This window comes from Lissotriton vulgaris, chromosome 1_1 (genome assembly GCF_964263255.1).
Source record: "Lissotriton vulgaris chromosome 1_1, aLisVul1.2, whole genome shotgun sequence".
Classification (NCBI taxonomy): domain Eukaryota; kingdom Metazoa; phylum Chordata; class Amphibia; order Caudata; family Salamandridae; genus Lissotriton; species Lissotriton vulgaris.
Genome location: NC_141685.1, coordinates 1,192,633,858 through 1,192,658,906, shown reverse-complemented (window position 1 = coordinate 1,192,658,906; position 25,049 = coordinate 1,192,633,858). Strand labels below are relative to the sequence as shown.

The window sequence follows — 25,049 nt, the reverse complement described above, 5'->3', positions numbered from 1 at the left end:
TGGCCGGTCTGCGGGAGCCTCACTCCATGGCGGCCATTCCACTCGTGCGCCACCTAGCGCCCTCCTAGGGGGAAAGCAAAAAGTTTAGGGAACTTTAGCCAAAAAGGACCAAGTCCAACACAGTTAGAGCTATATCTACTCCACTTATGGGGCAGGGATTTGGGGTATGGTGGCCATTGACTCCTTACAGCACATAGAGGATGGATTTTATAAAAGGCTGTTAGCTCTTCCTAGTAGCTGCTCGAATTTTAATTGTCATACGGAGCTTGGCATGCCATTCATATCAGATATAGTCCGTCTAGTGCCCACTTTATTGTGCCACTCGATTTGGAGAAAGGAGATGATAAATGTGAATCAGAGTTTTCTTAGGGATTAGTTGAAATTGGATTTGTACACAAAATAAGGTGGGTGCAATATGTGAAATGCTCATTGAGGTCAACGGCTTATTGGAGCTATATGAGAACCCACACTGTTGCTCGCTAATATCAAAGTTGAGAATTAAGGAAATCTTTTTCTCAAAGGCAGCGAAGAGACAGAAAAAGGAGATTTATTGTACAAAGCCCTCTGTGACGTTATATTTAATGTCTCTTCCCATTTTATAGTATGTGCATTCTTACCAAGCCATAGTATAGAACCTCCAGCATCGTTTTATCTTGGTGAGGTTCCGTTTAAATGACATCCTGCTGATGTTAGATTATCAAAGTAATGTCAGCTCTGTAGGATATTTTCCATTATGTCTGCGTGATAGGATGTCATCTCAAACAGTTTTGCATATCGTACTTTTTTGTAGATTCTATTATGTGCAGAGGAAAAGATTCATTTTTATCACTTTTGCGTAAATACCATTTTAGACAATGCTGGGTAGCTTTGTATTTTATTCAACATCTAGCCGATCCTTTTGAATGTTATTCCCTGGCTGCATTTTTATGGTCGTCTCTGAAAAGTAGGAGATTACAACTTGACATATAAAACTGTGTTAGATTTATATGTATATGCATACAAAAATATTTTTTAAGTGGGAGGATTTTTAAATAGTAATGATTTTTATATTGTCTTTTACCTTCGTTTTTATGTATATTAATATAAACTGATGTATATATTTTATGCACTTTATATGCTATAGAAATACAGCAAATTAAAGATTTTTGACTGACTGGCCTTTTTAGATGTCCCACATGGTTAAAAAAAATATTTGGCACTCTTAAAGCTCCACCTTCTGTTTAGCAAATATACCTTGGTCAAATAAGGCACACTACAACTGGCCTTTAAGAACCTGTACAGAGCATTTGATTGTGTGTCCTACAACCAGCTCTGGACATTAATGTGAAGACAGAATAGAGGAGCTTATAGTTAACTTTCTATGCCAACTTTACTCTAGTGCATCTCCTATAATGAGATTTGGCTTGAATAGTGAATGCCCAACCCGCTTTTAATATAGTAAGGGGAGTCAGACAGTGGTGAGTTTTAGCCTTGCTGATATTTAATATTTAAATGTTTGGTATCGCATCATATTTGCGCCATATAGGACAAGAAATGCCTAAAGTAGGTAATGAGTTTATCTCAGTACTACTTTTTGCAGTATTAATGTCTAGGACTTTTAACAGTCTCCAAAAACTGTTAGATGCGTTTACTACATACATAGATGAGCAGGACTTTAAAACAATCTTGAGTAAGACCTTTTCATGACTAGCGGTTTACAGCTCATCAAGTCACACTCACTCGCTATACCGCCTATTGGGAAGGTTAGGACTTTCCCCTATTGTGACGTATAGTTCAATCCCATTGGGATCTGGGTTCATCAAAGAGCCATTGGGAAATTACAACTAGAAAGCTCTGCTAAATCGAAATGTAAGTTTTCCGACAAGCTGGGCCAGGGACCATTAAATAAAATGGGCATGATATATTAATCTGAGTATGTCCCAGTGGCGAGCTGTGGAGCAGGAATTTGGGGACTGTGGGAACTTACAAACTGTGGCTATAGCTTCTTGAAAAGAACCCTGGCTGCGCCACTTAGATGTTCAAATGCCATAGCTTATAGGGAATTGAACTTAGCTATTTAACTGACTTTATTATGTCATGCCCCCTCTTGCAGTGGCATACTGTGTGGTCCATAACAAAAACCCAGTTTAGCTCTCTGGTGCTGCGAGATTGCCTATGGCTTCATTATGCTATGTGCACCTCTGGCTAGTTTAAATAGCGAACCTTTGTGGGATGCTAGGGAGACAAGTGTTCTTTAGTAAACCTGAAACTATTTGTACTGTCTCCAAAGAAGAACATCAATTTCCTTTATTTACAGATAATTATGGTAAGTAGCTTTGCTAGCAGCGGGATGTAACAGCTCCAAATGATCAAATCGGATTGGTACAGATCTACCAGTGTCTTCAAGACACTTTGACAGATTTCTGGCTCCTAGTACTTCTTAAAAAAAACAATTGGTACGCATAATCATAAACACCTCCAGGTATTGTTGCTTCACATGGTAAGGGATAGTAGTTTGTTTGGTCATTCATATTGTAGAGAGATAAGTCTTGGGTCTAACCCCAAAGTAAATATGAGCATGATATTTAAGGAATTATGACAAGCTCCAAAGGCAATTGATATTTCAATATTATTGACTTTACTAGATTCATCAAATTAACCCATTAGTTATCTTCCTTTTCCTCATTCTTATGATCTTGGGAAGACCTGGCTTGGCAGTTCGGACTAGTCTGTTCCCATGAGGAACAGGGTCAAGACTGATTTTCATATGGCTGGGTCTGAATAGGGGTGGCGAAGTGAGCTAAAGAACGATGATGGATTCAACCCAGATCTGTAACTGGGGTAGAGTGCCTGAAAAGTTTCAGCCCTCCGTCCATCATTCACTTGTGTTTCCTTTACTTGGGAATACACTAGAAAGGCAGATAGGCCCTACACTCAAGGAACTTGAAGATTGGGTCAGAGAGATATCTATCTATCTATCTATCTATCTATCTATCTATCTATCTATCTATCTATCTATCTATCATCTATCTATCTATCTATCTATCTATCTATCTATCTATCTATCTATCTATCTATCTATCTATCTATCTATCTATCTATCTATCTATCTATCTTTCTATCTATCTATCTATCCTCCTAGTATAGCTGCTTATCAGGACAATGAACTACTTTTTGTCAGGGCCGGACTGGGAACCAGAACCGGCCCTGGCAAAGTGCTCGGCCGGCCCCCCTCCGGGAGGAGAGGGGAGGGGGGAGAGGTGCGACCGCGCTCTGTGACAGGGCCGGTTTTCGGCCGTTTTTGTCACAGGGCCGTTTTTGCAGCATAACAACCCTGTAACAAAAACGGCCCCAGGGGCCCAAAACCGGCCCCCAACCATGCGGCCCACTGGGGAATTGCCCGGTGCCCTCAACGGCCAGTCCGGGCCTGCTTTTTGTATGCTAGGACATTACCAGATGTGCTCGGAACACACATGAGAAGCTGTCTGAACGGGCACAAAAGTACAGGGTGGACATACAAAGATCAAAGTCATTACAAAAATCATACAGAGTAGTCTTTAGTGACAGAGACATTGAAAACACGAGACCATCGAGAATGAGATTAAAGATCAAGGAGTTACTGACTACACTTAGGAAATGGGGAGAGTTGGAAAAATAGGAAAGAAGATGGGCCAAAAAGAAGGAAGCGAAGAGAGTTACAATGCAAATGTTCCCAGCCATTGAAGATGATCTAGGTGAAGGAGTAAAGATACTCCCTAGGAGAGAGGTATCTGGAGGAGGTTATATGCATGTTTCATGGACAAGTACAGATATATTGTCTTTTACAAATGATTTCCTGAGATCATGAGAAAACCCAGTTGAATAGTACAAACAAGTTGAGAGATTTGTGAAGCTTTCAAAGGGTTTGTTGAAGGATTTGCATACTTTGTGTGATATCGTAGTTCCAAGTGATTTGTAAGCTAAATGTACAATTGCTATTGATTGGCCTGAAACTGAACCAGCTAGACATCCGAGTACTGGTGCACCATCACCTGAGGTAATGAAGAAACACAATCAAGCCATTACCTATTTAAAAGGGAAGATCTCTCCTAAAGAGATCGATTGGGTAAAGATTGACAGGACAACACAGGAGTTGAAAGAGGCTGTGCATGCCTACTATGAACTGTTGTTGCAATCATTAAAACAATACAGCAGGATGGAGAATATGTCAGGAAAGAATATGGGACAATTCATTTGTCAGTTTGTGTTTGAGTTGAGATCTGAATTCAGCAACATGATCCAGCAGCATATGATTTGCTGGCAAAGCAAGCCTATAGACGAAATTCTCCGATATGCCAAATATTGTGGAGACGAACTTGAGATCAAGCATAAGAAACTTAAGGAGGAGAAGCTGATGATACTACAAATGAAGGCTTCAAAGAAAGTTTAAAGTTGTGCTGATGGTGCTTTCCCAAACATGGTACAGGGAGATTTTCAGTCAAATACTGGGATGCGAGGTAGGTGGGTGGCAGAGGTGTTTCAATCGAGATGATGACAAAGACTAATCTGTGTCACATTTGGGCATTGTGAGCGCAAGTGTCGATTTAATCCTCCTAATCAATTACATGGACAGGTTCAACAGGCTGGGAATGCACAATCACAAGGAGGTAACATGGTAAAGAGTCAACAGGCTCATAGAAGAGAAATCAAAATCCAAATATGTCCCAAACCCTGATGCTTCAAGTGAATGGTCAGGTTCAGAAATATAATTAGAGTAAAGGATTTCACACAAATGCTTAAGTCGATCCAAATCAGGGAGTAGCTCAATAATATTTGTTTCAGATTGATGACACAGACTCAGACATGTCCTAAGGGTGGTGCCTGAAGGGTGAGGAGGAATGCGTGCTTGGCACATTCTTAGAGGTAGACGCGAGTGGTTCCTACATGCACAGCAAGGTAAATGGGGCTCTTATCTCATTCCTTGTTGACACTGGTGCTACTTGTTCCACTGTAAGAACAACAGAAGTTCCAAATCTACCCCTCTCGGGAGAAAGAATCCACGTCCTGGGAATTTCAAATTGTTTAATGTCCAACCTAGTAACAAAACCTAAACCACTTCAAATTTTCACCTTTGAAGATTTGTTTAAATTCGTGATATGTGCAACAAGTCCGATAAATCTGTTAAGACGAGACTTGCTGTGCAAGCTAAACTGCTCCATTTACTGTACACCAAAAGGAATTGAATTCCATACTAATGATGAGGACATTGTTTTCAAACTGGCTAAACGAAATTCTGAACTTTAAGGGTTATTTCCTATGTTAACTAGGGAGGATGTACCTCTGGAATTGAGAGATACTGTGTCACCAGACGTTTGGGACTTCACAGGAAAAGAAATTGGTCTAATCAGAGGTGTGGCTCCTGTACTAATTACTGTGAAGGACTATAAGTCAAAAAAGAAATTCCCTTTGGGCAAATGAACACAGAACAGCTAGTTCTTACGGACCAAACACATAAAAATACAACAATATATAACACATGAACACATAGGAAGCAATGTAAACAGAATTAAAACCAAGTGGAAACACTCAAGTAAAATTAATCTAAACAATTTATTAGTATACACTATATTTGTTAAAAAATGGGAAACATACAAAAAACGGAAAACATATACAGTCAATTAATGAAACATTCCAGTAAACAAAGGAGGTATAGGTTGAGGACTAAATTCATATAATAATACTGAATTGTCCTCTCTTTCTTGACCATGTATTACTCCTTTATGCATCGACGCGTTTCGGTGGTGAGTACAGAGTTAAACCACCTTCATCAGGACAGTAGAGATAGTTGTTTCCCAAAAATTCTCGATAAAAATCAATAGGTTAGAATAAGGGGTATTCAGCCTCCTTTCACACTGGGAAGATATACGTCCTGCGAAATATCCTCCTATTTATAAAGTTTAAAAGGTCGTAGTTTTTTAATGGCGTAAGCTTGACACGCGGTATATGTGTCTCATATGTTGGGACATTATTAGTATAAAATAAACCCGACAGAAGGCAGTCTTCGTATTTTTAATTTTTAATTTCCTGACTTCTTGTACGAGCGATATGGGTGAAAGCTTTAATATAAATAAAAACCGGAGCCTTCAAAGGTCAGAGCCCGCCGAGATTCAGTCGTGCGTCTCCTATTGGCGATACCGGAAAAAGCGTCCCGCGTGTCTGTCAATACTAATCCTCTGCAGAGGATTAGTATTGACAGACACGCGGGACGCTTTTTCCGGTATCGCCAATAGGAGACACACGACTGAATCTCGGCGGGCTCTGACCTTTGAAGGAAATTAAAAATTAAAAATACGAAGACTGCCTTCTGTCGGGTTTATTTTATACTAATAATGTCCCAACATATGAGACACATATACCGCGTGTCAAGCTTACGCCATTAAAAAACTACGACCTTTTAAACTTTATAAATAGGAGGATATTTCGCAGGACGTATATCTTCCCAGTGTGAAAGGAGGCTGAATACCCCTTATTCTAACCTATTGATTTTTATCGAGAATTTTTGGGAAACAACTATCTCTACTGTCCTGATGAAGGTGGTTTAACTCTGTACTCACCACCGAAACGCGTCGATGCATAAAGGAGTAATACATGGTCAAGAAAGAGAGGACAATTCAGTATTATTATATGAATTTAGTCCTCAACCTGTACCTCCTTTGTTTACTGGAATGTTTCATTAATTGACTGTATATGTTTTCCGTTTTTTGTATGTTTCCCATTTTTTAACAAATATAGTGTATACTAATAAATTGTTTAGATTAATTTTACTTGAGTGTTTCCACTTGGTTTTAATTCTGTTTACATTGCTTCCTATGTGTTCATGTGTTATATATTGTTGTATTTTTATGTGTTTGGTCCGTAAGAACTAGCTGTTCTGTGTTCATTTGCCCAAAGGGAATTTCTTTTTTGACTTATAGTCGTTCACGGAACCCCTTCCCTTTGGTTTTGGGGTCCCTCTCTCTTTTATTAGAGACTAATTACTGTGAAGCCCAATGCTGAATTCCCTCGAATGTCTCAGTATAATTTGAGTGCAGAAACAATTGCAGGGATCACTCTATTAATTGATCAAATGATTGCTCAAGGAATTCAAGGAAATACCGTGAAGTCTGTGTAACTCTCCCATTATGGGTTTGCAGAAACTGAATGGAAAGTTTTGAATAGTAAAGGATTTTCAGTGAGTTAATCAGACTGTAGTTCCATTCTGTCCTGTTGTGCAAAACACAGCTATGATTCTTTTCTAGAATCCATGTGAAGCTGAATGGCTTTCTGTCTTTGATTTGTGTCAAGCCTTACTTTCCACTCCTTTGCATGATGACTGTACATTTTTAATTGCTGTCCGTCTCAGAAATTGTGTCTTGGAATGGAGCCAAGTCTCTCAAGGGGACCTGGCAACACCCCCAATTTTTAACCAGGTTTTGAAAAAGAATCTGGAGTCATTAGTTATGCCAAATCCCTTGGTCCTTATCCAGTGTATTTACGACCTGCTAGTAGCATATTGTACTCAGTAGGCTTGCATATGGGACGCCATCGCATTATTTAATAACTTGGCAGAGAATGGACATAAAGTGTCACTATACAACTTGTTGTTCTGCAAAAAGAATGTTCTTTATCTATGACATCACATTGAGAAGGGAGCCAGAAAAGTGTCGCAAGACAGAATTACTGTGATTCTAAAGATCAATCCGCCTTATACACAAAAGGAAGTCTGCATGTTTTTAGGAATGGTTAGCTATTGTCGACAATGGATTCTCAATTTCTCTTTGACAGCAACGCTTCTTCAAAGGCTTACTCACTAAGAAGTGTCAGATAAGGTGCCTTGGGATGATGAATGCATGCGTTCTTTTAATGAACTGCGAGAGAGACTTTGTTAAGCTCCAGCTTTGGGGATGCCCTACTACAACAAAAGCTTTACTATGTTTTGCAATGAGCACGAAAGATGCGTATTGTCAGTGCTAGCTCATATGCATGGTACTGCGCTTAGACCTGTGGCATATATTTCAGCTACTCTTGATACAGTAGCTGCTGCTCTTCCTGGATGCCTTAAAGCTGTTGCTGCAACATGTGTAAGCCTGTAATGGAGTGAGAGCATTGTGATGGGACATCCGTTGAAAGTACATGTGCCACATTCCGTTTAGATTTTGCTTACTCAAACTCGAACGCAACCTTTCACTAGCAGCCGTTTCACCAAATATGAGCAGGTTATTTTGGGAGCGGAAAATGTAACTCTGATGATGTGTATGAGTATGAATCATCATGCAACTTTGATGCCTTTACCTGGACATGAGATGGTGGTCGATGAAGCAGATCATGATTGCTTGTATGTGACTGAACTGTGCACAAAATTGAGGCCGGATAGTTTATATACTCTGTTGCCCGAATCTGATCATGTGCCGTTTATTGACAGATTTTGTCTGTGTGATGTGGAATGAAATCTGAAAGCTGCTTATTCTGTGTGTACGGTTGCAGGTGTGATCAAAAGTTCCCAGTTGTAGGGTGTATACTCTGCCCAGGTGGTCGCGTTGATCACTTTAACACAAGCCTGTAATTTATCTTACAAATTGCGAGTTACGATCTTCACAGATAGTCAGTATGGATTTAACGTTGTACATGACTTTGGGCAGTTGTGGTCTCAGCGTGGGTGTATGGCATTGTCACAAAACCCCATTCAAAATGGGGGAAGCGTGAGGAAGCTTCTGCTGTCATTACCACTGCCTGCCCAGATTGCTGTGGTGAAGTGAGCTGCCCCTCGGCAGGGCAGTGATTATGCCACAGTCGGCAACCGCTATGCGGATCAATCCATGCTATTGCGCTTTAAATTCCTACACCTGCAATGGAGATCCCCTCAGAGAAAACACTGATGTCACTGATTGTTTTCAACAATAGAGACCTGGGATGAAGTGAAGGCATTACAGGATGAAGTACCAGATGTGGAAAGACAGGGATGGGTAAGAGCAGGTAGCACGAAGAGACTAGAAGATAAGTCTGAATATATATGACGATAACAAAGGCAAAAGAACACCAGTTACAATGAGTCATGTAGGAAGATCTAGAGCACCATTTAATAGGATGCAACTTAATTTAATTGTGATGACTCATTTCAATGGTCTGAGATATATTCTTGTGATTGCACACATTTTCTGCCAGTGGGTAGAGACTTACCCCACATGACTATATACCAGTTTAACTGTGGCCAATCTGTTATTAAGGGAGCTTATACTGCGTTTTGGATATCCGACTTCTTTAGAGTCAGACCGAGGGACACATTTCAGGAATGAGGTCTTGAAGATGTTATGGGCAGCATTACAAATTGATCAGAAGCTATATTGTTCTTATTGTCCAGAAGCCTCTGGCATAGTGGAGCAAGTTAATGGAACATTAAAGTCCAGGTTGGCAAAGGTATGTGCTTCAACGTCTCGGAAATGGCCTGATGCTTTTCCTCTTGTCTTGATGAGCTTGCGAAGAACGGTATAGTCCTGGAATGAAATCATCATGGGGAGGGCTAGGAGATAGCCTGCAGTCCATACAAATCAATTAGTCAAAATAACAGATTAATTGGTGCTTAATTATTGTAAAGGACTGGCTGATATGGTACTTGGTGAGCAGTGCCAAGACCTCATCCCCAGTGACTGGGTCCTGGTGAAGAATCATGAGTGCAAATCGTGCCTGGAACACTGTTGGTGTGTGCCATTCCAAGTGATTCTGGTAACCACAACTGTTGTTAAATGTGGTGGTCTTCCAAAATGGGTACACGCTGCTCACACTCGCAGAGTCCCATGTCCCCTTGAAGATACAATGCCTGTTTCGGATGTGCCAGTGGTTACAGTGAGTCAGCCATCTCAGGTTAGCTAAACTGTATGGGGGCTCCAGCTACTGGAGCTCTTAGCACTGGTCCTGAGGAGGGTCCGAGAGAGTCAGCTCCTGTGGGTACAAAAGGGTCACGAGAAGAAGAGCTGACTAGGTGAGATGTTGAACCAAAAGAAGGGAATAGTGCATCTGAAATGCGTGTAGTAAATGGAGACCGTTGGCCCCAAAAGACAAAGAGACAATGAGAAGGGTCAAAAGAGCGAATAAACCAGGTCGCTAATACACTGCAACAGAGTGGACTTACTTGGCATTAAATGATTGGGAAAAAGCATATCACACCATTTTGCTTAACTATTCAAGTTTAAATATACCACCCTGAGAAACCGTTGAGCTCAAGTTGAACTTTGCAAACAAAAGTTAACTGTGACTTAGTCTTCTTAGTAGCTGTAAGAAAACACCTAAATCCTGGTCCTGATACACAAAGTCCTGAAATAATGGGGGAATCTTTCAAACCCACTCAAAGCTCAGACATTGCTTAGGCACATTAACATAATCTAACATGCCTCCTACATAAAGTAGAAAACAAACATATAGATTCAATTGAAGACAGGCATAGAGAGATTATGGGTAAAGTTGCAAATCATACGAAAATCCAACCTGGGGCTATTAAATAATCTGAACCTAAACAGACAGGAACACAAGCTTCAATTGCTTTAGACTGGCAATATAAAGGCGAAATATGTATATTACGGCATAAAACTGAATGTAGCAAAAATTTTGTTGGTTCCTGCAAATGTGATCCCACTTTCCAAATTGTAGGTGGTTGGGGACAATATTTGGGGGTTGTAGATCCTGTATTTCCAGGGATTGGCTATATTTGTGGGAAAAATACCTATTACAGGTTGCCTAAAAATGGTACCGATCTTGCTACATGGAAATTGCTTTTTCCAATAATGTATTATGTGGATTATTCTGATGAAACCAATAAAGTGAAACATACCTGACTAAAAAGGGGTGCAAGTGCTGCTGAAATAATAGGAGATATATTCGGTGCAATAATTCCATCCATTGGGGGGATACTACATTTTTACAAAATTCAGAGACTCTCTACTGTTTTTGGCAGATTGTCAACTGGTACTGAGGGTGGGTTCTTAGCCATGGATACTGAAATGATTCTTATGAGGTCTATGGTGCTCCAAAACCGTTTTGCTTTAGATGTCCTCCTCACAATGGAAGGCAGAGTCAGTTGAATTAAGAAAGTGTAACAATGTTGCAACTACAACTCAGATTAACATTAAACATTTGAAAATGTACATTACTAATATTACACACCTGGAAAAAGTTTTGAGTGGATTAAACGCTAATGGTAGATGGGAATCAATTGGGAAAGGATTTTCTGCAATGGGAAAATGGTTTGCTAACTCGGGAAGTGGACTTTTGGGACAGATTATAAAACCTGTGTTAACAATTGCTGGTTGCATACTAAAGCTAATTATTTCTATCAAGATATATAGATGCATAAAAACAAACAAAGAGGCAAGAGTTGAAGAGAAAAAGAGTTGAGATAGAATTAGAAGATAGATAATGTGGATATTATGATGACATTAAAACTTTAGAACAGTCTAGAATAAAGCTCATGAGAACCACAGAACTATAAAGGGACATCAAATGGGATAAAGATAAGAGTGTGATGGCTTGATTTGCCATTAAAGGGGGAATTGTTGGAGAGTGAATCACATTTAAACTTTTAATGACATGAAAAACCAATTATGACATTATAGAGATAAAAAAATAATTGTGCACCAACTACGCATTCAAGAAACACGAGAAGACAAGAGAATTTTAGTAACAGCATTGTAAAACCATGCAGAAAAAGATGTAGTCTAGATGGAATCTTTTTTTTACATAATAGAGACTGATTTACTAATTGAGAAAGTACTATATTTTATTAATGGGTGTTAGGAAACGTGTAAAGTGTACCATTAATCATTCTTTATTTTAATTTATATATGTGTACAACTACTGAGAACTAATCAAATATTATGATTTAACCTGATTATAATGCTGAATTTTACCCCAAACCTTTCTTTTGCGTGCGTAAAAGTGTGCACTGAAATAACAAAGAGAAAGTAGGTGTTACACGTACCAAATTAACAATGCATCCTTGGAACTTTTAGAGATTTTTATTTCACATTTTTACTAATATTATACATCTAAAATGAAAATCTTAAAATCTATTTTGAAACATGCACTCTGGTTGGTAGTAGTGTACCATACTGACTCATATTATTTGTAACCTTACTAAATGATTTCTAATGCATCAGCTTGATTCTAGAATTAGGACATCTTTATCTTTTCTATGAATGTATGGTTAATAATTATATCTGTTTTATGTTATATTAGCTTAAAATATTCTGGGCCTGACTGCATACGTGAAGTTTCATGACATTGCTAAATCCACTGATTGTAGGAGAATTTCTCAATATGCCAAATAACATGAAACTGAGTTTTCTTTCCTGAGTTCTCATGTACTGTACAAGATATTTTGCTACATTTTAGTTACAGTGAGGACCATCTATGTGTGAAACTGTCCCCTTGAATTGCTCATGCGCTCTTGCTAAAGGAGCATTTTTGAGACTTTTCACATATTGTATTGCTTAAGGACTGCGTAATTGACCCACCTATTTTTCTAAATTTGTTGTCTTCTTCATGTTGCCTGACACTCATCCTATATGAAGAGATGAATGAACTGATTGGTTTGACCCAATAAGGTGATTCCAGGAGATGTCACCTCCAGAACTTTAAGAATATAATATTGCGCGATGTGAAGGACAAGTGTGGGTCGGCTGCTGGTTTCTACTGGGCTTGCTGGCTTGCAGGCTGGATCTCTCTCCTGGCTGGCTTTTCACATTTTATGCTGACTGGATTCTGATGGATAGGCTTCTACCTATTACCATACATTTGGTGTTCAGATGAATTGTGTGTTGAAGACTTGCTGAACTTTCTTGGCAATCTTGATCTTGACTTGCCTGATGTGGTCTCACCTCGCTTCCTTTCCTAATTGGCGCATACACCATATGCACGTAGTAGTCTCTTTCTCTGTGGGAGACTGCTCAAACTGGCATATTCATGTGTTTTTCTGAACTCTTGAGCTTTGGTATATCAATTGACTTTGACAAATTTGTCCTATAACTGATGCAAATTTACTGATGCCTTTTCTTTCTTTAACCTTATAAATCAGACACAAATTTCCATATTGACTCAGTTATCATGATTTATTTATTTCAAACTGAATGTGCATTCTTAATGTGAGTTTACAAATGATCAGGAGAGATGATATTATAGAGATCTGAGAACATCATATACTACTCCTAGTATTTTGAATAGCTTTAACTGAGTTCTTGGTGTTGTGATTCTGGCTCACCTACATTTCTTTAGGGGATTTGGGCTTGCAGTGGTAATTCTATATATTTATAGCATTGTTCTGAGAGTAATTTACATGAATACGATTTCTAGTTTGTAGACCAGTTATCCAATTCCCGGTCCTCATTGAATGACTGTTGGAACTCTTATATCTGACCTCTCTCAGAACAAAACAAGGTCCATCGGAGGACCAAGACAGTGGTTAAAAATACCAAAGAAATTCATTAGGAAAAAGAAAATCGGCCCAGCAATGCTACAGCACGTTTTAAGATACGTAGAACATCCTGGGTGAAGGTGAGCAATTAGCGTGAGGAATATTGTTTTGGTGCTTGAAAATTAGAGCACAAACGCTTTTTGGGATTCAGCTGGGGACACATTAAGACAAGAGGTACTATGATAAGCCAGTAGATGACCTTTGCAGCTCTTTGTAAGAGATATAATTGGCATACACAGTAGCTACCCCACCACATATGCTCATTACCTTGTTTTTAATGAGGATATGTTACATGTCCAGTAGGAGATCGTCAATAGCAGGTGCAGAGGAATTGTTATATATTGTTTCACAGATACACAAAAGCAATAAGCATGATATCAAATAAAACTATAGATGGTGAGGCATTTTTAAATGTTGATCCTGTATTCAGAAGTCAAAGCAGCAGCATATTACTAACAGTGAGTGTTAACAGGTGCAGAGGTTCTGCTACTAACACTAACTAAAACTAAAGGCATAAATATTTTGAAACGTTACAAGAATACAACGAATTGCTCTGAGGTACATCAGCAATAATTGTGTAGCAACTGCTTAACCTATGCATCTCAAAATTACACTCTTGGGCTGAGAAAGCGTGGTCATGTCCGGGAAGCCTGAGATGAGTCTGGCTCTACATTAGCCCAAAATAGACATCAGACTGCGGAAAAGGTTCTGATAACTCAGCAGAACCGCCTTCCTTTGTTGGAATCTTCAACTTACCATATGAAATTAAGCATGACAGACATAACAGAATGTGGGATTGCCATCTCTTTAAAGGCAGATTCAGTGCCTTTGGAGATTTTATACAGGAGATAGGCAAACCTGAAGCAGGTTCTGTCTAAGAAGAGCAGACCTGTTTTCTGCATGTTGCTAGGTTTTTAGGTCTCGCTCTGGAGACCTATTGTCATCGAGATGCCTCTCAAGGGAGACAGACCGGGTCACGCGCAGATTCTTGCAGATTCTGCTTTGTGGACGCGCACGCGAGACGCGCCTGCCACAAAGCGTGGACAGATGGCGCAAGCCAATCAGGGTTGAGTCAACAGTGTGAACGCGCCCTGGAAGACGCGGCAGCACTCAGCAGACCAGACCTCTCCAGAGACACATGGATAACCACAATCACCAGATCACTCCGGAGACACATGCACAACCACAGCCATCAGACCACTCCGGAGACAACAACCCTCTGTTTCGTGAGCGGGCGGCGCCATGTGGCAGAAGCTTCACTCTACATTCACCTCCAGGGCCCGACAGCGCCACTGCCCATCTCCGCACCCACCACCGTCCCGTCCCACACCACAACGCCCCATGTAATTTTACTTATTACTTCCTTTATGCGTTTTTATATAGCGCGGACTTTACCCGAAGGTTTCAGAGCGCTTCACAAAAGGAACAGGACTGATATAAGAGAACATTACAAGTGAACAAATTACAAAAGAAAAAGTTACATTACATGAGACAAAAGTCACAATCGTGAGTGAACAAAGTACAAGGAGGGAAAACTGACATGTGTGCAGGTTACAAAAGCGTACAAAGTACAAGTAGAGGTGTCATACTGCAATAAATGGAGGACACTCAAATACAAGAACAAACGTTACATAGGCAATGGTGGCACTCTCCACCACTCCCGCGCTGAGGATGAGCCCCCCACCACCGCATTCCAACAGCAGAGCCCCTTAAATTCGTCTCAACGACACGGCAGCCCCTGTTGCCGCACAGCAAAGCGGTCCTCCCCCGCAACTACAGTACACCCCGGCATCCCCCACAACACCCCCGACCACAGTAGCAGTACCTCTGCGGCTCCCACCTCCGAGTCCTCTGCAAACCGCGGCACGCCATGTGTCCTTGCCCCGGCGTCTCCCTCCCTGGGCCGCACGACCTGCGCAGCACACACCGACCTCAGCACGGTGAAGCCTGCAGGCGCAGCCACTGGGCATGAGCCGCAGGCCACGCCAATGTGCACACCCACAATGCGTGCGCGTCTCTCCCACCCCTCCCCATTCAAGCAGCAAGCTGCCCATTGTATTCTTTTAGTTTTTTTTATTTATGCGTTTTAATATAGCGCGGACTTTACCCGAAGGTGTCAGAGCGCTTTATTTATTTTATTTATTTAAAATCTTATATAGCGCGCAGCTACCCTTGGGCATCCCGGCGCTTTCCAGACAACATCCGATGGTAATGGGAACAGAATAGACACATTATACAGGGAACAAAAAGGTTTTAAGACCTTTGCGGAAACGCAGTGTGCAGGGCTCAGCGCGTAGTTTTAGGGGAAGCGAGTTCCAAAGCTTTGCCGTGTTAAACAGGAACAGAACTGATATAATAGAACAATACAAGTGAACACATTTAAAAAGTTACATTACATGAGGCAAAAGTGACACTCATGAGTGAACATAGTACAAGTGGTAGCAAACGATGCATTACAGGAGGAAAAAGTGACATGTGTGCAGGTTACAAAAGCGTACAAAGAACAAGTACAGGTATAATACTGCAATAAATGGAGGACGCTCAAACACAAGAACAAACGTTACATAGGCAATGGTGGCACTTGTGCAAGTATCGAAAGCAAACAAAAAGTACGAGGTAGCAAACTGTGTAAACGCGCTTCCCACTAGCAGATTATGGTCTGTGAACGTGCTTCACATGAACAGCTTTTGCGAGTTTATTCAATTAGAGTGCTCCTCTCTGGAAGACCTGCTTTGTTAATTATAGGTCCTTTCCGGGAGAGGTGCTATTAGTTAGCAGCGTGGGATGCCTGTCGGCATGCTGTGATAATGACTTTCTTTGTTTTTACATGCTGCACAGCAGTTGATCTGCTGTTCGATATGGCTTTAGGTCAATATAAAATGCTCTATGGCGTGGTCAGAATTGATGGTGCCATATCACTTTTTTTTTAATACTTTGAGCCATGTTGCAAAGCAGCTCGACTGCTGTACAGCATGTTAAAAAAAACATTGACAAAGCCAATAGATTTTCACATAAGCAAAACCAATTCTTGTTTTAATACGTTTTAGGGCGATGTTGAACAGTTTTTAAAAGTGTTTATGCCACTATCTGTTTGAGCTCGCGTTCATTGCCTTCCAGAGTGCTGATCTTGGTGGTTGAATCAGACTAATCTCTCTTCCATGTCATCTTCATTTGCTGCCACATATGAGCTGATATGCACACACAGAAAAACTTATTTTTCTTATGAGCCTTGTCACACCCAGGCAAGAAAGCATATCAAGAATTCATCATTTGCGGACTGATTATTCATAGTGCTGTTTGGAGAGCCCAGAGGACTGATCCGCCTATCACTTCAAACACCAGCCAGCGTGTGCTTCACTCTCCGGTTCCCGAAGATGTTAGATGTATATCCAGGCCACAGGGAGAGCTTGGAGATGTTGCAACTGCAATGTTCTCTCCCGAATCTCACCTCTCCACCCCCTAAGGCATCATTGGAGCCACTTTACGTCTTACAGTGGCTCTGGTCCCACTATGGTACTACCCTGAATAATTTCTGCCAGTATAACCCCCAGCATTGGCATTGCCTAGGTCACTGGGTAGGGCTGATTAGAAGTACCTCGGCAGACACCAGCTGCATATGGGTGAGCGCGTATATACCACTCAAAAGGGTGGGTGGTGGGATGTGGGTGGGCAGTCCCCTCAGCTCATGCTGCGCTAGTTGATTATGTCGATTCTAGGCAGTCACAACGCTTCTTACCATATGTACAATTCGTGGCCTGATGCTTCAATGAGCACATGGCGGCTAGAAACGGCTCAGTAGGTGGAAAAAGAGGGCACAAAGCGGGAGTGGAATGTAGTGGCTATCTGGAACCTCAGCAGACCATGCCCACCTTTCTTCAACTAATAATGCACTCTAATTGGTAATGCGTACAGCAAATACACCATAACATAAATTAGAATAACATATAATTCATATGTGCATGCTTGGCATCTGACCTGTTCTCATTGATGGATTCTGCTGAATGGGCTATAGCTATAAAGGTTTTTTAACTTCTGGCAGCATATTTTATGCCGAAGATTAAGTCAAACCCCAGATGTCATTTGAAGCTAGAGCAACATTCTACACCTACATCAATTAATTCGATAAGTAGACTTTAGGTCCTTGCATTGACTTCAGAGTAATGACTAATGACTACCTGGGCATCTGTGGCTGAAGTCGATCTGTTCCTTTTTCCATGCCTAATGCATCTCCATAGTTTGGAAATGTATTTCAGAGACTGTTCATTATTTTGTATACAAATTAAAAACAAAGTACGTGTCCCGTGAGTCTTTTTAGGAGTCTGCTGTTCTGCCCACTGCAATCTCAGGTGTCACATCTGTGTGTTTATTTTCCTTTTTCTTTGATTTTGTCCCTGTTTAGTTCTCGCTGAGCCAACGTGCATACGTTGCTCTGCAAGATTATAGTAAGGGACTTTAAAAAGTGCTCCCAAAGGCTGCAGGCGGAGGAGGAACAGTGCATGTGCGCCGGGCGCGCGCATCATTTGTCAGCCTGCAGCCTTTGGGAGCACTTTCTCGGCTGCTTTGATGTTCTTAGTAAGAAGCGTGGCCAATGAGAACACCAAAGTGGCCGCGAAAGTGCTCACCATTTGCCACCCCCTCCCTTATCCCACTTCCTGCTTGTTCCCCCTTAATGTTGTTGCCTTTAGTTTTTTTGTATTTACCTGTAAAAATAAAAAAGAAATAGTTTGATCTCTTCATGGTTTTGTTTCTAAACTCTAGCTATCCATCTATCGGACTCACTCTATCTATCATCCTCACTCTATCTATCTATCTATCTATAGATCGCCCTCACTCTATCTATCTATCGCCCTCACTCTATCTATCTATCGCCCACACTCTATCTATCGCCCTCACTCTATCTATCTATCTATCTATCTATCTATCTATCTATCTATCTATCTATCTATCTATCTATCTATCTATCTATCTATCTATCTATCTATCTATATATCTATCTATCTATCTATCTATCTATCTATCTATCTATCTATCTATCGCCCTCACTCTTATCTATTTATCGCCCTCACTCTTATCTATTTATTGCCCTCACTCTTATCTATTTATCGCCCTCACTCTATCTATCTATCTATTGCCCTTTCTCTATCCATCTATCACCATCACTCTATCTATCTGTCTATCTATCTATAGCCCTCACTCTATCTGTCTATCTATCACACTCACTCTATCTATCGCCATCACTCTATCTATCTATCTATCTATCTATCTATCTATCTATCTATCTATCTATCTATCTATCTATCTATCTATCTATCTATCTATCTATCTATCTATCTATCTATCTATCTATCTATCTATCTATCTATCTATCTATCTATCTATCTATCTCCCTCACTCTATCCATCTATCGCCCTCCCTCTATCTATCTATCGCCCACCCTCTATCCATCTATCGCCCTCACTCTATCTAGCTATCTATCGCACTCACTCTATCTATCTATTGCATCACCACAGCATCACTCAGCAACACCACAGCATCACTCAGGGGCACCACAACATCACTATGCGCTACCACAGCATCTCTGAACGCCACAGCATCACTCGTCACCACCACAACATCACTCAGCGTCACCACAGGATCAATCTGTGCAACCATTTAACAACAACTGGTTCAAATATGTTCTCTAAATGTTTCAAGCTTTATTACAAATGTCACAAAAAGATGTTAATAATTCACTTCTGTTCTTGGATTTCCTTCCCAATAAAATACACTGAACATAATCTTCACAAAAGTTATTTACAAAAGTTTAAGCTATTGCCATTATAAACTACAATAACTTTTATTTAAGTATTAATTATTTAAAAAAATTAAAAGTCATTGTTATTTGTAATATCAATACATCTAAGTCACGTAAATACAACACATATTGCATTACAAATGCTATAGGTGTCACATTTGCGAAAGTTAAAACTATTGGCATTGTAAATGACAAAGCTATTAATTTAGCTATTTTCAAAACCAACACATAAATAAAAACGTTGCCATTTACAATACCAATAGCTCAAACTTTCCTAATGCGAGACCTATTGCATTGCAAATGCTTGTTGTCTTAAGCTGCTCCCTCAATGTAGCACTTTAGTCGATGCAAAATTACCATTTTACCATTAAATGTTGTCCTTTTTATAAAACACATGAGGAATTTGTAATTTTCACAAAAATATTCCTGGCTACTCCAGTTAGAATGATACTTAAGCATAATTAACTATTTTTGGGAAAGTTGCATTTTTACCAAAGATTTTAGGACATGTAGTTAGAATAGTACATTAAATTGGACAGTATCTGCCATGCCCACTGCTACCCTGAGTGTGCATCCCAAGACAACAAACACAAACCTGGGCTGTAACATTCAATTCGATTAGTGTTCATCAAAGTAGAACAGCAGAAATAAAACATGATCTATAAACCGCTAAAAGGTCTACGAATTAAAAAGGAACCTACTTGTCTTTATCTGCTAGAGTGACACAATATTGTTTTTGTAGGTTACGGGCTTCTGTCATGTCAGCAGTGAACTCCTCTAGCTTCCTGGACAGCTCAAGACAGCTTTTCTTCTCTTTCTCCGCTAGAGCTGCCAACCGATTTACCTCATTTTTGGCTATCTTGGTTTCCTGAAATTAGAGAACACAAGGTTGGGTATGTAAATGGTTCTTTGCTCTCATGTATGCCATCTTCATAGGTGCTCATTAACAACCACACTAGGATGTTTAGGAAGGCCCTCACTCACCACCTAGTGATGACATGCTTCATCATCGGGCCCCACCAAAGAGACCGAATGTCTCTTTGGTGTGCTGCAACGCCAGGATTACTGCGGAGCTGGATGGTGAATATAGGGCGTGTTGAGTGGAAATGAAAAATTAGTGAGTGATGAGGGTATATTTTTTATAAAAATTGTCAGTAGTGTAACTGAAGCAATTTTATTAATGATCACTAAAGACAAAAAGTATAAAATATATTTAAGGATCCAGTCCACTTTTAATTGAATGGTGGGATCCTAGAGAGTAGTCAACATGTTTCTTGCCATGGAAACGGTGTCAATTTACCCGGCAATTCTTCAGGACTGGGTGTGGTAAACCCTGGCGGTATGGGCACTCTAAGGCCCACCCTTACCTAGGGACGTGAGATGTGAAAATTATAAAAATGTGAAAAAAGTGCAAAAAAAATTAGTAATAAACCATAAAAACTGTTGGCAACAAGGAGTAATTCTAAATGTTTGTCCTGTTCTATCTATGTGTCTCTGTCCCTTATCTTTCAGGTGCAGAAACGATCAGTAGAAGCCTCCTAAACCAGGAGTAATTAGGAATTAAATCTTTATTCCTAATTTTTTTTGCACTTTTTTCACATTTTTATAATTTTCACATCTCACGTCCCTAGGTAAGGGTGGGCCTTAGAGTGCCCATACCGCCAGGGTTTACCACACCCAGTCCTGAAGAATTGCCGGGTAAATTGACACCGTTTCGATGGCAAGAAACATGTTGACTACTCTCTAGGATCCCACCATTCAATTAAAAGTGGACTGGATCCTTAAATATATTTTATACTTTTTGTCTTTAGTGATCATTAATAAAATTGCTTCAGATACACTACTGACAATTTAAAAAAAAAAAAAATACCCTCATCACTCACTAATTTTTCATTTCCACTCAACACGCCCTATATTCACCATCCAGCTCCGCAGTAATCCTGGCGTTGCAGCACACCAAAGAGACATTCGGTCTCTTTGGTGGGGCCCGATGATGAGGCATGCCATCACTAGGTGGTGAGTGAGGGCCTTCCTAAACATCCTAGTGTGGTTGTTAATGAGCTCCAAGCATGGTTCTTCTTCCTTTTTCTCCCAGACACTCTTCTTTTGTTTATTGATTATTGACCGGGGAACAAGAGTGTCAGATACTCTCCCTACCTCTCTCCTTGATATTTCATCTTCATAGGTGCACCACAACTTACTGCTGGCAGCTTTTCCTTTACCAGTACCCACAGATCCAGCCTGTAGGCTCGGAAAAATATGAATCATATGCCATGACCACCAGATTCTTTGTTCTCTTCATGCCAATTAACCTTTTTTTACACTCCAAAATGACAACTGATAGAGGCATCTGCCAACATATAAAATACATCCAAAAAGAAAACTGATAATCTCCTGTTCGAAACACATGAATACATTCAGGCCCAATGCACAAAGGTTTTCAAAGAAAAGTTGGAAATGTGTTTGTCCTTGGTTTTCTCCTGCATTTAGAGAACATTTCTGACTTTTTAGGAAATCACAATAAATTCCACAACTACTTCTAGAAACCTGTGGCTGTTGCACATCTCAAGGAGTTTACACCAAACTAGGTATTTCAATCTACAAGATTGGAATAGGTGTACACTGTTACATAAGTGTAACTGACATGCTATTCCACTTGAAGTTAATGTCCATGTTTTTTCACTGAAGAGAATATAGTTCTCCCTCTGGAGAAGACACTTCCCCTCTACCCATACAGTTTCGGAGGCCTGACCATTTGCATCCTTAAAACACCTTTACTCTTCAATAGAAATAAATATACATTTGGCTTGAGAAACGACCTTCATATTGTTCATGAACACACAGAAACCTGTGAGTAATGGGTGGTCACTGCATTTTGAAGATGGACAACACCAGAGCTGGTCTCAGTCAAAGATTTAGCCTTACAGAAATTCTGCTATATTGACAGAAATGCTGTGCTAGTAAACCCTACCATTCTTCACTCTGAATCAGATAAGGGAATGTGTCCTTCCAAATGACAGTTTTTGGTCACTGAAGCCATGCCAAGGTTCGCAAAAACATTTGAGAATTTGGGTTTCATAATTAATTTTCAGCCGGTTCTAAGTGAAGTAACATTGTGACGCACATTGGCAATACCAGTCCTTTTATCCTTAAAGTGGTAATTACAATTAAATAGTAGCATAAGATAAATGGTTATGCAATTGTGCAGTTTTGAACGCGTGGCTTAGCATGTTAAGGATAGCCGGCCTCGCTCTGATGCACAGTGGGTTTTGTGCTGTAGTATGAGACACCGCCAAGACAAGCTGAGGGACCCTCAAAGAAGGGAAACAATTAAAGCTCTAATTAGGGCTTCATGTTTAACACCTTGGCTGCTAGGGGGTTTTCCCCTCCTGTGCTCCAAAGTGGTATTTATCATTGTTCATGACACGGTCAACTCGTCATAAGCACAGCTCAACCGTGCCTCATGAGCATGGAAGGGGTTAAGAGGAATAGCGGTTGTTCTTTTAAATGTACCTTGCTACCACTATCGTTCTATAGTGCTGTATAAGCAGTTAATGCTATGAAATGTAATGCCACTGGTTGTATTAACCCCATAAGCATAAGAGACTCAGTTGGTCAGGGTAGGAATCGATATGGTTAGCTGTAGATTACAAATGGATGCTCCCAACAAAGCTCAATTTACTGAGCTATTTCACTACCATTTAACTACAGTGCCCATCTTTAGTGTAGGAAATATCTAGTGTGTCATGCTGTACTGAGGCACAAGTGTTTATTATATGGGGGGTTTAGTATCTAAACTCGGTTTCACATATTTCTAGTCAAGCAAATTTGGCAGGAGGGAAAGCAGACCCATGGGAACGCGCTTAAGGTATGGTAACCTACAGGAACAATAAACTTTTCCAATATACAATACTACTCATTTGTTCTTATGATCTAAGTAATTATCAAAAGACTCAGAATCTCTGGGACTGGCATTGTGACAAGCTGGTTCCATGGCAGCTTGCAGAAACTAAACTTCAGCTCCAAAAATAAGCATCAACAAGATAATTTAGTGTCTTCATCCTCTTGCTACTGTACATATTCCCAGAGAGGGCTCATTAATTTGGTTTATCTTAATAGCCTCAATAAGGCGTAACCTCGCACTCAATAGCTTGGACATTTTTTGAATAGGTGGTTACACAAGTCATCTCCGCCCCCCATTACCTCCCTGCCCCCGATTAAAATACATTTTTAGATTCACAGGTGGAAAATTCGAGTTGACCGTAAATTAAATGGTTTCTATCAAATTCATTTATGGAATAAAAATGTTTTGAGGTTTGGCTAAATATGACCAGTGGAGCAAACACGTTTATTTAAGCTGATAGGCTCTTGCACTGGTTGGCGTAGTCTATTACGGTCACATATAATTGTTATGCCTGGTATGGAAAGCTTCAGTTGCCCTCTAGTTGACCTATTGTCACAGATACCTTAAAACAGTTGTTCTTTTAACCTTTTGACTTCTGGGGACCACCAATATTACTGGAACTCAGGGTCCTTCCATGAATCATTATTGGGATCAGGGGACCCCCCGCTGAGTCATTACTGGAAGCCGTGAACCCCAACCTAAGCATTTACGGTGATTTGAAATGCAAAACAGTGCAAAAATTACAGAAACAAGCATTCATCAAACAAATACATAAATGATGATATATGTTCTTTAATTCACAAATATAAATAGATAATGATTTTAATTTTAATCGGAAGGTTGAACCCTTTCTTAATTCAATTTAGTCCACTCATCATCATCATTAAATAACTTTATTTGGTTATTTGTTCAAATACCATCAAAGTGTACAAAAAGTAAAAACATTATCGATTTACAATTTAAGAGTGTAAATACAAATACATTCCCAAATCACAATTAAAAAGGGGGCCTTTAGGAATAGTCGGCAAAACATACGTCAGAATACATAAAAACAGCTGATATACAGGCTCCCTACTGGAAGCAATACTGCTTGCAGATACATTAAAAAGAGAAGAAGCGTTCCCATAATATGCAATGCATAGGGTACATATACAACATAAGACATAAAATATAGTAGTACAAGCTATGATAAAAACTTCTGTTGAATTATCCAGAAGGCAAATATAAAGCGGCTAACAGCTGAGTGACTCATTCAAACCTATGCCAAGGTAAACAAAGTTTTTTACCGGTTCTAGAGGTTCGTGTGTGATACTGATCTCCTGTAGACCTCCCCGTACTTTCCCAAACACCATATATTTTGTTTTGGAGGTGTTAAGTTCTAATTTCCTGTCCCTACAAAATTCTAGGAAGCTATCCAATAAAATTTGCAGGCCCATAGGTGTTTTAGATATTATTAGGGCGTCATCGGCAAAAAGCAGGATAGGGACTTTTCGTTCAAGGAGGGTGCGTCATTCCTACAGGCCACCGATCGGTTCACCACATCGCTAATGAACAAAGAAAACAACGTTGGGGCAAGGACGCACCCCTGGCGCACCCCTCGCTGGATCGGTATCTTTGTTAATTCTCCATTTTTCCCTCATCTGACCTGGGCATTTTTGTCCTTGTGGAGCCTGGCTATCACAGTTACCAAATCCGCTGGGGCACCTTGGTTGAGCATGGTCTTCCATAACAAGTCACACGGTACTAGATCAAATGCAGCTCGCAGATCCACAAATGCTACATATAGCTTCTGTTTCCTGAGTAGCACATATTTCCATGTTAATAGAGTGAATATGAAAACTTGGTCACACATGCTTGTTTTGGAACGAAAACCCACCTGGAATGTGGACATTATC

The 25,049-nt window shown here is 40.2% G+C and overlaps 1 protein-coding gene across 1 annotated transcript in view; it reads right to left on the bottom strand.

Moving 5' to 3' along the window:
- LOC147748891 (myomegalin-like) overlaps positions 1-25,049 on the bottom strand; it is a 1,575,921-nt gene that overhangs the window by 1,306,661 nt on the left and 244,211 nt on the right. The window contains exon 4 of the mRNA XM_086928761.1: positions 19,952-20,118. Within this exon, the coding sequence (XP_086784887.1) occupies positions 19,952-20,118 (167 nt within the window). The remainder of the gene's footprint in view (positions 1-19,951; positions 20,119-25,049) is intronic.